General features: G+C 32.7%; 1 protein-coding gene across 2 annotated transcripts; it reads left to right on the top strand.

The window, feature by feature from the left end:
- Positions 1 to 38: 38 nt before the first annotated feature.
- On the top strand, positions 39 to 17,358 carry LOC105344242 (amyloid-beta precursor-like protein). Of its 2 annotated transcripts, none has more exons than XM_066076988.1 (11): positions 39 to 198; positions 4,483 to 4,650; positions 9,133 to 9,250; positions 9,753 to 9,965; positions 12,678 to 12,874; positions 13,195 to 13,290; positions 13,591 to 13,749; positions 14,221 to 14,449; positions 14,809 to 14,904; positions 15,014 to 15,204; positions 15,580 to 17,358. In XM_066076988.1, the coding sequence occupies exons 1-11, from the start codon at positions 145 to 147 to the stop codon at positions 15,841 to 15,843; spliced, it is 1,785 nt and encodes a 594-aa protein (XP_065933060.1). In that variant the 5' UTR covers positions 39 to 144; the 3' UTR covers positions 15,844 to 17,358. The 2 variants fall into 2 exon arrangements, with proteins under 2 accessions (XP_065933060.1, XP_065933059.1); XM_066076987.1 differs by having other exon boundaries at positions 55 to 219.
- The last annotated feature ends 30 nt before the right edge of the window (positions 17,359 to 17,388 follow it).

Genomic DNA, 17,388 nt, shown 5'->3' with positions numbered 1-17,388 from the left:
TTTATCAGAGAAATTAGCCAATCAGAAACACCGATATATATACCCCATGACATCACTGTGTCGGTCTCATTAATCTGTGACTTCGGTGAAAGAACAAACAGTGAGAACGGAATAATAAGCGGACAACTAGATTTTGTAACCAAGATGGGGCAGCTTACGCTTCCATCGGTGCTAGCCTGCATTTGTGTATTAGTCCAGGTCAGTGTTGGATATATTGAGGTGATTATTTTACTGTAATTCACAGACCATTGTCGCATTTTTCTAAGATCACACAGTGAATGGTCGAGATTGTCGTCCATGTTGAATATTTTAAAGCATAGCTAAAGGGAATGTCATCTTAATGATGTCACCCCCATTGTAAATGAAACAGTGTATAGCTCAGTTATGACATCAAACGTGTTCAGAAATGTTGAATGCATTTGAAGTGTTTAATTGCTAATCGGTTCAAATGAGGGGTTACCCGTAGAAGGGGCATTAGGAATGCAGTATAGCATACAGTGAACTGATGTACAGTAACGTTAATTGTTCTCTCTTCAAAATATGCAATTTCAGGATTATGGTGGTTGTCCCAACTTACATTATTCCCAAGTGTAATTTGAAATAATTAAGTATGAAACGCTTCATAAAGGTCAACATTGAATGATTGATGGATGTTTTATTTAATGCTATGTTTGCCAGGTAAGCATATAACATTCCACACCAACATCAACTTCATTGAAAGGGACATTGGGTCCCTTTGTTGGCCATGTTGGGTCAACATTACAAATACATGCATGTGGAATGTAGGGAAATTTGTTACCAATTTATGCATTGATTATGTGATGGTTTCTTTTAATACATGAATAGCCCCATTCTTGGATAATCAAAATGCAATATTTTGCAGATGAAAAGGGACTTTTGTATAATGTCAATGACTAAGTTACAAATCCCAAAAACAACAAAGGCTTCTTTGAGTTTGAATGTGAGAATATTGTGGTTTTAAGCTTTTTCCCGTAACTAACATTTAATATTGCAAACAAGAGACATGGGGTAACTTTTGAGGGTTTTTTCCCCAGAGGGGGTGACATGGACAATTTGCATGTTACATGTATATTTTTTTGGAAAGTAGGGGATGGGGTGATTTTCCTCATATCCACGCATTGCATTAAAAAAAAAAAAAGCAGTTGTACCCTTTTCTGGTTTGTCCAAATTATTTTTTTCAAGGTATTAAATAGATAAACATATATTAATATTTTTCATTAAAAACCTGTCTGCGGGACTTTTTTTTTCTCAGACAGTTGACACAATGAATTTCGTTAATTGTTAATGATAATTATAGATAATTATTGTCACTTGAGTGATATGTTAAATGTTTTAAGTGCCATACTGCCATATAAGCTAGTTCTGTACATGTAGATATTAAACAAATATTACTGAGAGAAAAAAAGGTTACTTCAGTGGTCAACCCCATATGAAACAGTGGTTTGCTGGAAACTCCTGCACAACTCAAATTGTTAGCACGTAATATGACTTATGAGTGGTACAACTTAAACAAAATTTTCAAACATCATTATTATAATTCCTATGACAAATCAGACAACATATTTGATAAAGCATGGTCATAGTTCGTATGCTTTCTGTAGAAGACCGATCAATTGATTTTTTCCCTTGTTTCTGATAAAGAATTCATTATTCTGTTAGGACCAGTCACTTGTATATCATGTAGCAAAGTTGTGGGACTAGCTAGAGTAACATGCACAGAACAATTAATTCTGTTATTGACTTTTATAATTTATAATATATTATATTTAAAGGGAGAGTTGGTTTCTGTTAAAGAAAAGAACAATATAATATATATACATGCATTTTTTTAATCAAAGGCTATTGTTATGGTAATAGATCTCCATTAGGTTGTACAAAGTCTGGAATTTTTATTGATTATACAAAATAAATAATCATAATGAAATAAGACTAAGAAGTCTGCAGTGACATGGAAATACACTAATGGTAATGAATTGCATATGTTGCAATTACATGTATACTTATTAGCAAATTTTGCATTGCTTTCAAAGAACATTATATAATTTTCAATTGATACAAAGTCATTAAAATGATTAATGTTGATTACTTCCATAAAAAAAAATTTTGTAAGAAATTTGTTTTTGGATCATTCAGTTCTGTTCAGTTCAGGATTATTCATGAGATTTTTGAGAATTTCTCTGACAGCAAGAGGGTACATGATGATGTCAATGAGATCCAAAAAAAAGAAGGAATTTTGGAAGTCTTAAAATTCTTTGGTGTGTCTTGATGACATGGTAGTACACATATGTATTGAACTATTAATAAATTTATTGATTCAGTAATTTCAGTCAACTGTGTCATCAGATGCATTATAAGAATTATTTGAAAAATATTTTTTTTTTCAATCATCACTCATTCACTGTGTATTTAAATACCACACAAGCAACATGTTGTATAAGATTCATTGGTGTGGACTCAGGTAAGTAAAGGGGAAAATCCAGTCCATTATGAAGATTTATGCCCTAATTATTTTAGTGAATAGAGGGGCCTCATGTTTCCTCACATAATGGAGTGAAACCAGCTGCAGTACACATACATGTATAGGTGTAGTACAGGACAGGCTAGGTTTTAACTGTCATATAGATCAGTTATTTACTTTGAATGTAAGGCTGTAAGCTAGCCAAAATCTTAAGGTACTTCACTGCATCAAAGCTTTATACTTTTTAAGATGGGCATATAAATGTTAATTCTCATAAATTGTTTGTATCAATTGATTAATTTGAATATCATCATATAATTCAATGGTTAAAGGATTAGACTTGTGAATAGCAGATCCGCATTGAACTTTTGTTCATATTTACTTAAACTTTTAATAAAACATTTTTTTAATCCAAAATTTCCTATTTTTTCGCCTATATTTTGTATATGACTTATATGATAATTATGCATCATACTATATCTTTCATAATTAAGCAGTTCTCTGCTGATTTGAAAATTTATTTCAAAATGTAGTCAGCCACTTTAACAGTACATGTTCTAGCAATTTAAAGCATTTTAAAACCTTAAATGTTATTAATTCATTGGCATTGGTAACTATTTTAAAACATATATTCAAAATAGGCATATGATATTTATTTGCAACAATTCAAAGAAGAATCAGATCTATATAATATTTGTCTACATGGCTATGCAGTCAAACTATCTAAGGTTAAATAGGCCTAAAAAAAAAAAAGCTAGTCTTTTATGCAGAATTGGAATATACATGGTCTCATTTTAACTGCGTGAAAATTTTGTTTTGCCAGGTAAAGCCAAATTTAGTTATTATATATTAATGTAGTTGTCAACAGTAAATGTTTATATTTTTAAACTCATGCTGATTGTTTTGGGTCAACAAAAGTAATAAAACTAAGTTTGATACAGAGTCCAATCTGGGAAAAGAGAGGCTAAATTGTCTGATTCTGTAACAATCTTTGTGTCTGGTATGTGACCAGTGCATCAATTTATTAGGTTGGAGAAAGCTAGGTTTTATGAAATAGTATGTTCAATGCTGTGAAGTTCGATATCGAATGTTGATAAAAATCAGTTTCTGATGAACTTGAAGAAAGTTACATTTATGTATACATGTAAAAAAAAATTGATTGAAGAAGAAGGAGGGGGTACACTTGCCTGTTGCACTTTCGAATTACAACATTTGAATTCCAAAATTAATTTTTATAAACATCAGATGTGCAGACTGTGTTTTGTAAATTAAGATACAGATGAACTTTGATATCTCGAACACTGATATCTCGAATGCAATGGATATGTCGAAGTTAATTGTAAGTCCCAACCACTTATATTTTAAGTATTTTACCCTTGATATCTCGTATACTCTGATATCTCGAAGTTTTAAACAGTCCTATCTAGTTTGGGATAACGAAGTTTGACTGTATGTACTTTCCGGTTGATAACAGTTAGTTGCTAAGTTGAATAGTTCAATAATGCAGTGGCATCATGGATGTGTACTTGTATACAAATTATATACTTTTACAAGAAAAAGTTCATACTGGGTGTTAGCTGCAATAATGTAGCCCTCTCCCGATTTTTTTTTTTTTTTTTTTTTTTGGAACTGGGTGTAAGTCCCTCTAGAATAGGTGTTTTTTGTATTTCATGCAGCTAGAAAAAAAGTTGTTAGCCTGTGTTAGAGACGAATGTTTAGTAAAAGCAAACTCCATGAAACTCACTTTTATAAGTTTATTTTTTTGCACCTTTAATTAGTTGAAAAATTTGAATACTGCACTGTCATTGTGATCTTTCATATTTCTTTGCAGTACATTTTTCTTTGCTGACAATATTATAATACCTGTAGTATTCATTTTTAGTCCATTTCCAAACATTGAAATGAAGTACGACCGACTGTAAATTTTCATGAAACTTAATTCCCTTATATTTTTTTCTTCAAGAAATAGTATTAACTTCATGCATTTTTTAATTCTCTTGCAGTCTCTGGCAGCAAACACAGACTTCCAGCGCCATGATTACAAGTTTGTTCCAATGGTTGCCTTCATGTGTAATAAACCCACAATGCATACAACCCCAGAGGGCTGGGTAGCAGACTCCAAGCAGGACTGCCTTCATGATGAGAAACAGATTCTGCAGTATTGTCAGAAGGTATTTATCACCACCATTTACAGTCTATTAAACGGTGATTTAATAAGCATCCTAGATTGAGTGAGTTTTGCAGTCAATTAGATGGTGCTTTACTAAGAATACAATAATGAGCAAGTTGTGCTGTCTATTAGATGGTAATGTCAATAAGCATCCAAGATTGAGTGAGTTTTGCCCTCTGTGAAATGTTGCTTTACTAAGCATCCAAGAATGAACAAGTTGCACATGGTGATGTATAAGCATCCCAGATTAAGTGAGTTTTGCAGTCTATTAAAAGGTGATGTTAATAAGCATCCATTGAGATTGAATGAGTTTTGCAGTCTATTAAAGCAATATGAGCTGTATTTTTTAGAATTTTATTTTGCTGCAAAAACCTCTTAGTAGGATAAGTCTGCATGAAACTTAAACTTTTATGATAAATAAGGTTGGAAAAAATTATTAATTTTTGTCAGAGGAAAGATATATATCTCTTCTATGGAACATATAGCAAATCAATTTTTGTACAGGACGACAATAATTCAATTTCGATCAAATTAAGGTTCCTGAACGGCCCTTTTCACAAAAATTTGGCTAAAAGAAATTTAAAATCCATAGTATTTTTTGTCAGTTTAGTAGAAAATAACATTTTAGTTAAAAAAAAATTCTTCATGAAAATTGCAGCCCATATTGCTTTAAATGATGTTGTTAGTAAATTTGATTGATAGAGTGAGAGTGGAATGTCCACTGTTTTCTTTCTTAGAGAAAAATCAAACTTGAACCTAATTATAGATGTACTAGCTCTGGCAAGAACAGATTGTATGTGTAGGTGTCCAGACAGATGGAGCAAAGCACTGTACATCAGACACAAAAGGGAAAGTCTCTGTAATCAAAAGAATTATTTATGTTACCTTATACCTAGGCTATTACCTGGTGCACACTTAATCAGATGCATGGTATTTCACCAAAGGAAGTAAAGGAATGTCAGATGAATTTAAATATTTAACAGGTTGTTTTGATTATTTCACCTTTCTCTATGACAAGAACAGATTCAAGTTATTTTTCCGTGGTAAATACAGTCAGATATATATTAATTTTAAACACACAGTCTTTAATCATGTAAGCCTGAATGAATGACGTAAATTGTCGCCTCTCCATACAATAGTTTTTAGCAAGAAAGTAACTCCTTTCTATCTTCAGTTAAAACTGGTACATGTACTACAGTTAGCTACGTTAGCTAGCAGTTAATGTTTTATAATAGTAATATAAAAAATTGATAATTATGCAATGAATCACTTGTACTTGTACTTGTAAATTGAATGTCATTACATTTGAAATTTAACTTGTTTTAAAAAAATTAATTTCATATGGAAATATATATACCCACTATTTTAAGTCAAAAGGATCATGCAGTTTGACGTTATCTTGATCTTAAGTTAACTGGCTTCACTGACTTCTCCATTAGCATGCTCATTTAAAATTATTATGTATGTGCAACACCTGTAAAGATTTTGATTAGAGCTCTCAAGTACCGAAAAATTATCATATTTTGTGATCAGATTGTGGTAAGATGTAGAGATAATAATGATATCTATTGTGTTTTAATTGATTGTCTGTGAAATTAAACATTTGGCAATGTTTATTGTCTGTATTGTGGGTGTTCTTGCATCAGTTTGTGCATATCGGTAAATCCCAATATGATCATGAAAACATATCTAAGCATGAGTAAAATCGATTGTCGATAATCAGGTCTGAGTTAGTTGCACCGTAAACATTTCACAAATGAGACGAACATGCATGTACTCAGTGTGCCTGTATATGAGGGGTTAACTGGGGCATTAGATAGTCCAATTATAATCAGATGACATAAGCAGTCTAAAGTATTGATGTGCTACTGCAATGAACAATACTGTGTAAGGGTTTGCTTGAGGTAACAAACAGTAGGCATTAGTCTAAGAACCACAACGTCCATCACATATGTCTGATCGCAAACTCCAGGGACCAGTTTATGCTAGTTCCCAGACCTTATTCATATTCATGATTATTGATCTAAGGGATTTCTTTAATCTTAGAAAAGAACTGACTGTGAGCTTTACAGTCAGGTAGTCATGAATAAAATATAATATGACAGAGGTAGCAAGCTATCATGTAACAAACTTTGCTATTTAAACAACCTAAATGAATCAACTTGATTGTTTGTGTGTGTTGGAGTGCTCGAGAAGTACCAATTGATTCTTTGTGTTCTTCACCAAACGTCCTTTCTGATTTGAAGTTCAAGGGTTTTGATTTCGTTAACCGCTCGTAAATGCTAATATTTTTCTATTAGTTGACTTTATTCATTTCAAGTACATTGTATTACTTGATCTGTCTATATAGTGGCTGCAAACATTGATGCATGCATTCGTTGTGTGTGGCCAACAAATGCATGGTGACCAAGATATTATTCTGATTATTTATTAACAAAATTACTATCACAGGAATTGTTCTTGTTCTTCTCAAATTAAAAAATTTCTATAATTTCTGATCAATTTTAAACTATAATAAAAGAAAATGTTTATGGACAATTTGCATACTTGCCAACCTCCCATGTGTGAAAATCTGGTCATGACCAGATTTCGAAAGTAAAAAATCTGGTCATAGCGCGTAACGACATTCACGACATATTTACCATGCATTTCATAGGTATATATAATAGAAATATGTGTTAAAACTTATGTGTAATACTTTATTGCAAAGAAGCATTTTAACTAACAGTTGCTGACTTTGAATTTTGTAAAGTGATCTGACACAGAAAATGGTAGGTTGTGTTCAGCTAAAAAAAAATGCAAAAAGAGTTTCTGCTACATTAACTTTGCTTTTGAACTCTGTAAATGATGGCATGAAAGTTGTAAGTGACTTGGAAGACTTTTGTGTATTAAAAAGCATTTTAAACATGACTTAGCGTTTTTGAATGTTTAGTCAGATCGTTTTGGGCACAAAATCCAATATTCAAATGTGCGTTACATAGATCACAAAAACCATCGTTTTGTACTCGATTACTTTGTTTTACCCATGGGAATTCATTTTCCCAGATATGTTGATAGGTACATGTGTACAAAAATATCGTTTTCTTTTTGGTAGTTTTCATTCCGCTGGCCCCGATGAAGACCTTTTCTTATTGGAAGCCATAACACTTAATGATTTAAACCTTTGGTTTGTCAAAACAACTCACAATAATAATTAACATCTAATGTGTCTGCACGTTTGTTATAGCCATCGGCATTGTTTACGTAAATCCAAGCTCAGCTTGGGTTCATAACTGGAAGTCAAACGTGCAACGTAATTTACGAACCAAATCCGGAAATCGGGAGATTTTCGGGTTGTTCGACAAAAATCGGGTGAAAAGCATGACCCGCCGGGTCATTAAAAATAATCGGGTGAAGGGTCGAAAAATCGGGTGTGACCCGACGAAATCGGGTCAGTTGGCAAGTATGACAATTTGTCCTACCATGAATAATTGAACGTTCCAAACATTAATTTTTAAAATTTGATTTTATGTATGAGTGCTACAGTCTCGTTTTGTAATTGATTTATATTTCAATGTTGATTTTAACACAGTCCCAAATTATAGAAAATGAAACTGTCACTACATACATGTACAGCTGCCAGCATATACTGAGATATTGATCCAGATATATTCTAAAATGATTGTGTCGGAGGGGGGGGGATAAATTGTCTTCTTGTAGTACACTTGAGAAAAGGTACTACATGTTTAAACATTAACATTCATTTAAAATTATTTAAAGTTGAATTCAGATACTGTGGAATCATTATAATTCATGGTGGCTCAATTTTTGTGGTTTTCGTGGGTAGACCTCCCCCATGAATTTACATCCTCCACGAAAAAAAGTTTTGTAAGAGTTAGTTTCCTTACTTAAACGAAAAACCAGGACACCCACGAAATTACATCCCCACGAATATATAAGCAAAATGCCAACAATCCACAAAAATTGGCCCCCTTGAATTTAAATGATTCCACAGTATTTACAGATCTATTTACTTATTTCCCTGGATGAGATACTCATGAATGAGCATATATAGTATATATATATCTGTTCTTACGCACATTATACATATACATGTAGTACCAATGCTAAATATATATCGATAATTGATAAGAACTGTGTCATTTAAACATATAGTGTAAAATGAAGAGTTGAATGAATAATTGATAATAACATTCTACTTGCATTTTAAGAAATTTATACATTATTACCTGATTAAGCAAATTTCTATGCATGTTACCTGAATTCACAGATGGTGGAGATTTGGATCATAGATTACATTCTCCAAAGTTCTATTTTAATCTGATGTTCATTACCCTTGTTTTTTCAGTATTATTAACAAGTACATGATATATGGCATAATAGAATAGTAACTGTAAATCGTACTAGCTAATACATGTACTTGTTTTAGATAAACTACTTAAGATTTGTGTTTCATTAGTGTTTTCATGTTTCATTATTTCAGTTGTACCCTAACATGACCATAACAAACATAGTGGAAGACCACAAGCTAACGATCCGAGACTGGCCTGATTCCCACGGTCACAAACATGGACACACTGTGCAGCCATTCAGATGTGTCGGTGGGTATCCTAATTATATAACTATGTACAATCATTTAAGAAATAGTACTGGTTTCTAGGGGGGGGGATTATCATTACTGATCATTTTAATCTGTGGTTTCATTAAAATTGGTAGAAATGAATTTTAAGTTAATAAAGAGTAAAAATTGCTACAGCTTTGAGGGTTATGAATTCTTTGACACTGGTTTTGTGAACATTAATTTATTTAGTATAAACTTTGACAACAGACAATCTGCTTATAAATCTAAACTCTCTCCCCAAAAATATGTTGTAAAATGATAAAACATTTTTATATCCTGTGGATCCACTCAAAACCATACCTTAAAAATTAGTGGTCAACGAGTATTTATGAAACCTGTACTATGTTTGACAAAGCCATGGAATAATTTTGTTATTTTTATGTTCAAACTTCAATGAAAAGATTGGATTTGGGTTTGTTCATTGAAGAGTTGGTCCCTTTGAGAGTGATGTTGAATTTCTATTTTACATATACTTTTAACAGTTGGTCCTTTTGAGAGTGATGCTCTTCTTGTTCCTCAACACTGCCACTTCTACCACGAACACAATCAGTGTGACACGTACAAGAAGTGGGGGGACTGGGCCACTGCCGACTGCCAGGCCAAGGACATGAGGATCGACAGCTTCTCCATGCTGCTGGACTGTGACATCGATAGATTCGCTGGGGTGGAGTATGTCTGCTGTCCCAAAGAGAAAAGTAAGTCGTCCATCATCTCACCTGTCAGACAATGTTTGCCATAAGTTTGTACAGGTGATGGAATGCACTATCTCTCTTGTAAAAACAAATTGTTATTCAGAAACATAAGATTAATAGATGAGCTTATCAGATGATACCAATTTTTTTTTGTTGGGAGGCATACCATAACTAATTTTTATTTTTGGAAAATTTTAATGTAGATGCACTTCCATGTTTATTGCATATTTTCCAACTGAAAGAAAATTGTACAGGAAGCAAAAACCACAATGAAAAGAAGTCATTTATTTTATTTTTAAGAACAATTAAGTTGGAGATAAAGAATTTCTTTTCTACATACAGCTTGTAAAAGAAATACATATGATGATGGTCATTGTTTAACAATATCCCAATATATTTTAGCCTAAGAATTAACTTATTACTTTCTTCATATTACTATGAAAAAGATGATAAGCATATTTGATAAGGCTGATTTATTTCTCTGTTTTCATAATTGGGGAAAATCTAATGAGTGTGAGATAATTTGATTATAACCAGGTAGTCATTTGTGAATTCATACACAAAATCTAAATGATGCAGTTTCTATGGATGTAAGTTCCTATTTGTGTAGAATTCACAGACAATCAATACTATAACTTCTAAATCCCCATTGGTAGCAATCAATACATAAAGTGATGCTTGTCTATGCACAGTACAAATAGAGAGAATTATTCCTATTGTCCCTGAACTATGGCCAGACTCTGACATGATGATAGAAGTTTATGCTGTCGTTTTAGGCCTTTAATGCGTATTGATCCTCTATTAATTCATTATGAAATGGAAATTACTAAGTAGATTTATCTTGCATGTGATATCAAATTTTGTTAAAAATTTAGTTTGAAGAATATGTACAGTGATTATATGTACAGTGATTATATGAATTTCTGGTTTTAATCATCATACAGAATGAATTATGCTGTAATTTGTTGACTTTTCTCAGTTGCTCAGTGATAAAAGTCACTAATGATGATAATTTCAAAGCTGTGTCTATAGGCAATTGCGTAGAAGACTTCAATATTGGGAGCTTTCACCAGCTACCGTGTTGGCAGTCTTCCAGGTCTGTTTGATGCCCTCTCTATGATGAGTTATAAAAATATTGATTTTTATAACAGCCGGAAAATTAAGCAAGAATAATTCATCCACAAAGCGATTCCTCAGCTAACTGGTGCCAAAAATCCTCCATGGATATGGCAATGAAAAAATAATTAATTTGTATTTCCTGAGAAGAAGATAATTTTGCGGAAATTTTAGAAACAGTGAGTTTGAGTTTTATAAGAACAAATAAAAAATTTACAATACATTTATGGTACTCATTAAAATACAGCATTTGGCCCTTGTACAACATGTGAAATTATGTACATATTGTCCAAGTACTGGCGAGGTCTTTGGTAGGCTGGAATTCACTTGGTGCTGAATCATGGCATGGCAGTCTGGTATAGAATGAATCATCAGACCAGAATTACTCATCTTGTGCTTCAGCGAAACCTTAGTCCAAAGCCATGACATTGATGTAGTGAATAATCAGTTCATTCCAGATTGGTCTACCTCCATCAATCAATGAAAAAAAAAACCCTGGCAATTCTTTTCATTTTTCTTTGTTACTTAAAAAAAAACCCAATTGATTTCATTTAGCATTGTTCTTCAGTTGATAAATAGTGAATAAACTGAAAGGTTTCCCTGTATTGATCCAGCATCCTGCAGGAAAAAAATGGATTATGCTGCAATTCCAACACAGAGCTACTAGCCCTAACAGACATTTTGTTTCCATCAATTACGTTTGATCAATATACCATGCAGGAAATGTAAGTTATGTAAATTGGAAACAAAATGCAGCAAACTCCTGAAATGGGTGATTTACTATGATTTGGCAATGTGGAGCAGACAGGTCTTTTTATGGTTTAACTTCCATTAGGTTTCTATCATGTTCTCATGTCAAAAAGAACCTTGCCGCATTTAGATCAATATGTAAAGGACTACTATATAATGAAGCCAGCAATATTCATGGTATTCTGATACCATATATAACGTTGACATTCAGATTTAATTTTCATTTGCTCTACATCTTAGAATGCTGATCATGGTGCACAGAATATTTATTTCTGATGTGCCAGAGTGCAAGGGAGACAAATAAGAGATGATTAAACAAGTCAGTAAAAAAAAGATATCATTATTAGGAACAATGATACAAATGAATTTAAGAGGTGAGATTTTTTAAAGATAATTACGTAGTACACCGTATAACCCTTTGTGACAGGAGAGGGTGTGCATCATTCATGCATTTGGGAATGAAGAGATCTTGTGAATTTTGGTTTCTATCTTTGAAGTCTGTTTATCTAACTTTGTGCCCAGAAAATTGGTTAATGCGGTCTAGTATCTAGGTTGCTTTGTTAACTAAGCCATTTCTTAGTGTCTTTATCATTGATTTACATAAGCCCCTGATAAAAGTAAATGCTTCATCACATGCAGGTGTGTGTTTAAAATCTTATCCAAGAGGAAAAGAAGATAGTGTTACAATTAATAAGATAGTTTATAATTAGTGCTTTAATAGAGAAAGACATCAAACCGCAATTACTACTGAAAGCAAATTTACCCTACATGAAAGATCATTTAATGAAACTTGGTTGGAAAACCACATTTTAATTTTCTAGATGTTTTAAGTTGTCTTGTACATTTTAGAAGTCATTGACAGCTCGGTCACTTTGAAACCAGTGAAGGAGGAAACAGAGCACATGAAACTGGACGACACATACAATGCATACATGGCTTATCTCAAAGGAGATGAGAAGTACCTCAAACAGTTTGGTAATGAACACAACAAGTTCTTGGCTGCACTGAAGGCCATGAACATGCAACACCATGAGAGAATTACCAAGGTTCTTGTTTGGTTATGCAAAATTCACTGATCGATAATTAACATCCCATGTATGGAATCTATTTAAAAAATTAAGAAGTGTGCACTATAAAATTTTTATATTAATTTATATTAATTGACATCAAAGCAAGTTTTATTATTCAGAAAATAATTGTTAATTATAGAGATTTTATACAATATAATTTTATAGATCGCAGGAAATAAAGGGTTAGCACGGCAAGTTAATTTGTCAGACAAGATACGATGCCAGTAGGTAAATGCTTTTACTTAGAGGAGCTTTAGAGGATTGGTTCTGTAATTAGTTATTGATTTGAATTGCAGATGATGAAGGAATGGCAGACAGCTAGGAAACATGTCAACAATCTGAAGAAGACAAATCCCAAAGCTGCTGACAAACTGAACAAAAATATTCTGGAGGTTTGTGCTTACTTATTGTTTTGCTTCGTCAAAGAGCACAGGGGAGTGCAGAAAGCTTAGACAAAATGAAGAAAGTTATCCAATATCATTATTGATTTTGAAAATCCATATTTTTTATTAACTGAATGTTAAAATTTTCAATTCAAGATGTAGGTGTTCGTTTTGTGACAAATTAATAAAGAAAAAAAATGACAGTAAATTATTTAAAAAATCAAGAATTACATGCAATTGACAGTGTCATGGATGATAGATTAAAAAAAATCCCCCATTGAATCTATCCCTTCTGCTTTATGTTTTTAGAGATTCCAGAAGTTGTACAATGGCTACCAGCAGTCAGACACTGCTGAGAAGAAGCAGTTGGTGGCCCTCCATCTCCAGCACAGACAGGGTGAACTGAACAGCATGAAAAGGAAGGAGCTGGAAGCTTATATGGCTGAACTACAGAAGAGCCCCGTCAGAGTAAGTTGTCACAAGGAATCTTCTCTATGTCAAACCTCTTGATGCAGGATTTTCATTTGAATTTTCAAAAATTGCATTCTGTCATTTGGAAAATTTAAGAGGGCTGAATGGTTTGGGCCTATTTTAGACCATGTTTATATTCTTGAGAATAAGAGCACTGTATAAAGATATAGGAAAATTTAAAGCTAAAACATATAGTTTCCTTAAAAAGGGTTATAGAATTAATCAATATATAGTGATCATTAATACTTCTCTGCCTTTTCAATCTAATCAAATTACATATAGATTTAGTTCGTCCTAAGATGATGCTATATGAGATTTTAAGAAAAGAGAGGGATATTGAATGGTTTAATTTTTTCCCATTGCATAGTTTCAATTTTTTCCCCATGAACCAAAGAAATACTAAGATCCTTCCGATGAGTACTTTAATAACCAGCAACTAATTTTAAACAATGTTGTGTTGTATTGCAGTCTGTTGCTGTACTTAAACACTTGGAACACTACATTCGCGTGGAAGAGAAGGATCGTCTTCATTCTTTGAATCATTTCACTCACGTTAAGAAAACCAACCCCGAGGAGGCCAAGCTTATCCAGTCACAGGTCATCGAGCACATGAAGGTCATAGATGAGCGCATCAAGCAGAGCCTGGACATGCTCCATCACTTCCCCAAAGTGGAATCTAAGCTAAAAACCCAGATAGGTATGAGTTATTCCTCTCTTTAATTTAACTTATCTTTAGGAATTTTTGTTGTTCATTTGTTCCGTCCACTTTCTCAATTGAGATTCTAAGTAGATTCTAGAATGCCTTATTAATATGGTGACATTTAAACTTTGTTTCGATTGGTTTTACAGTTTTATTCTGACTAAACTTGTACAGTAATTTAAATAACCCCATTATATTTGTTTGATATAGTAACCTATTATTCTTTAACCTGTAAATATTTCTGAAGTACATTTTGTCCTTATGTCGTATATATTTTAAAAGCATTTACATGAATATCTACTTTTTCAAATGTTTCAAGAAAAAAGGTTTATGGAATTAATTTTTTTTTCCTCCAGATAAATTCATGAAACAATACAGTGGTTTGGCAGAGAGTGCAAAGAACATTGTTATGAGACCTATAACTGTACAGACCAAAAAAGAATCCAACAAAGGTAACAGTGGGGGAAAGCTCTGAACAAAGAGGGATAACTTGTACAAAATTCAATAATAATATGGAAGTCTTAGACTAGCAGCATTTTGTATGATTTATGTATCTTTCAGCCACATGGACAGAGAAAGTGATGATAGATGATGAGAATGATGATGGAGATCTTGCAGATCATCTTCAGGAGGTGAAAAAGACTCCCATTGTGGAAGATGATGGACTAATGCCAAGGATTGAACTCAATCACCAGGAAGAAAACAAAGTATTCATCTCTCATCGTGAAAATGACCAAGCCAGCTTCAATCAGGTAGGTCCTCTTTCAGCTGTCAATATTTTAAGGGTAGATAAAGTGTTGAAATTAAGGCTTGCTGAAATTTCATACCATGTTTTTGTGAGTAGCTCAGGTTCCTAAACTTTAGAATAATTGTGTTCAGATTTGAAAACTGTCATAATGAAGAGTATAGAAATTGTATAATTATGGGTTTGTGTTTATTTTGTAATTTCAATCTTAAAAAGTGGGCTTTGATTATTAGTGCTATGAAGCAAAATGAATGATTTGATTAGGAAATTTGCACCACTATTTCTAAAGTGTTTTAAAAATCTATTATTACGCCCAATAGTGGACAATTGATAGCAGATATTTTATTGAAGTATAAAATTAACTTGTTTTCATTGCTTGCAGGGAAGCTACTCCTCAGCACACGTTGCTACCTCCACTGGCAGTGTTTTCGGAATCGCTATCGGAAGTGTAGCTGTGTTTGTCATTATCATTGTTGCTATTGTGATGTTGAGGAAGCGCTCTCACAGACACCCTGTCACACACGGCTTTGCTGAGATGGATCCTGCCGCTTCTCCAGAGGAACGACATGTCGCTAATATGCAGATGAATGGCTATGAAAATCCTACCTACAAATACTTTGAATTGAATACCAATGCTAAGAAATAATTGTTCAGACTGTTCCAAAACAAAAAGAAACTTACAAAATGTAAAACATATTCATTCCACTGAGTCTAACTCTATTCTGCAGGGTGAAGCCTTAATTGTTGTGAACAAATACTGAAAACCGCTGTGATTTTTTTTTTGTAAAATATTGATTGCATGAAATTTGGGTAATGTACTCGTAACACATTGGCTAGAACATAATTGTCTACAAAAAGTAATCTAGGTAGTGATTGTTGGGAGTATTTATTATATAGTTTGTATATATATGAACACCAGTTTAGCATTATTTGTGTCCCTAATCATCCTTCAATAACAATTGCATATAGATGGTCATTGTAAATGGAGTTCTTTCGGTAGCCCCTGGATGATCCTGTAATATAGCCACTGTATCTCTAGACTACTACTTACACTTCTCATGTATCTATCTGTTATAATTATATACAGTGTAATCGTTTAATGTCGTCCTGAAACAGAAACCATTCCAGGCCTGTTTGAGGAAAGAAGGAGATGGGATTTAGAGTCCCACACAGTGCCCCTCTTAGCAATAAACAATTGATAAAGAATCTCTGCATAAAGGGGTTGGGGAGAAATAGCGTGATTTTGGAGATTGAGTTTTGAAGAGGGATGGGATAATATCGATACATTACTTGGAAGTGTGTCGAGACTTGACTGTAAAATTGGTGGATTTTATTGTTTTTGTACATTTTAACATGTCTTCATAAATATAAATTTCATGAAACAATTAACATTTTAATGTATAGTTGTTGTGAAGAGCTTTTTTGTTGTTGTTATACCAACAGTTTTTATCACTTTATTGATTTGCAATTTTCTTAACTTTTTAAGATGATTTTATGGTTGTGATTGTTTTATTTATGAAATATCAAATTGAATATAAAACATTCATTCTTGTAATGGGAGTTTAGGGTGATTTCATTTTAAGTAAAGGCTTTTATCAAAGAAAATTAAATCATGAAAAATGTATCAAATCTAGTATTGAAAACCAAAGACACACAAAGCTGATTTCTCAGTATATTACAACTACCAGTATATGTATATTGCTATTCATTACGTATTAAGCTTGCTTTGGTATACTTTGTATATGAACCAAATATTCGAGTTTAACTGATGTTATAGTCTCTTTCTTTTAGTATTTACTGCTGCTATGGTCACTTTGCTTATTTGTGAACTCTCGGAGGTATTTTGTAGAGAATTACTTTCTCTGGAAACATTTTCAGTTGTTTTCTTAAACTTCCCTAGAAATTATCTCCATACTATGTGGAAGAGATTATGATTATCATATTTCAAAATTTTATGTGAGTGTACAAGCTTACTTTTTTTTCAAAACTGGAAATTTTCTTCTATCTTGCCTATTCTTGTCTTTAAAGAGTTTCCATTTCTGTACCTATTGCAAGAAAGTTGTCTATTTTGTAACTTTCTGGCCAGTAGCTTGTGATGTGATTTCATGTAATATTTAATACTGTGACTTGTTCATTTTATAAATAAAAGTGTACACTCATATTTTGGTAGACCATTTAATATTATGTTCTT

This window comes from Magallana gigas, chromosome 2, assembly GCF_963853765.1.
Source record: "Magallana gigas chromosome 2, xbMagGiga1.1, whole genome shotgun sequence".
Lineage (NCBI taxonomy): Eukaryota > Metazoa > Mollusca > Bivalvia > Ostreida > Ostreidae > Magallana > Magallana gigas.
Note: the sequence above shows the minus strand (reverse complement) of the source record. Positions and strands in the feature narration are given on the sequence as shown.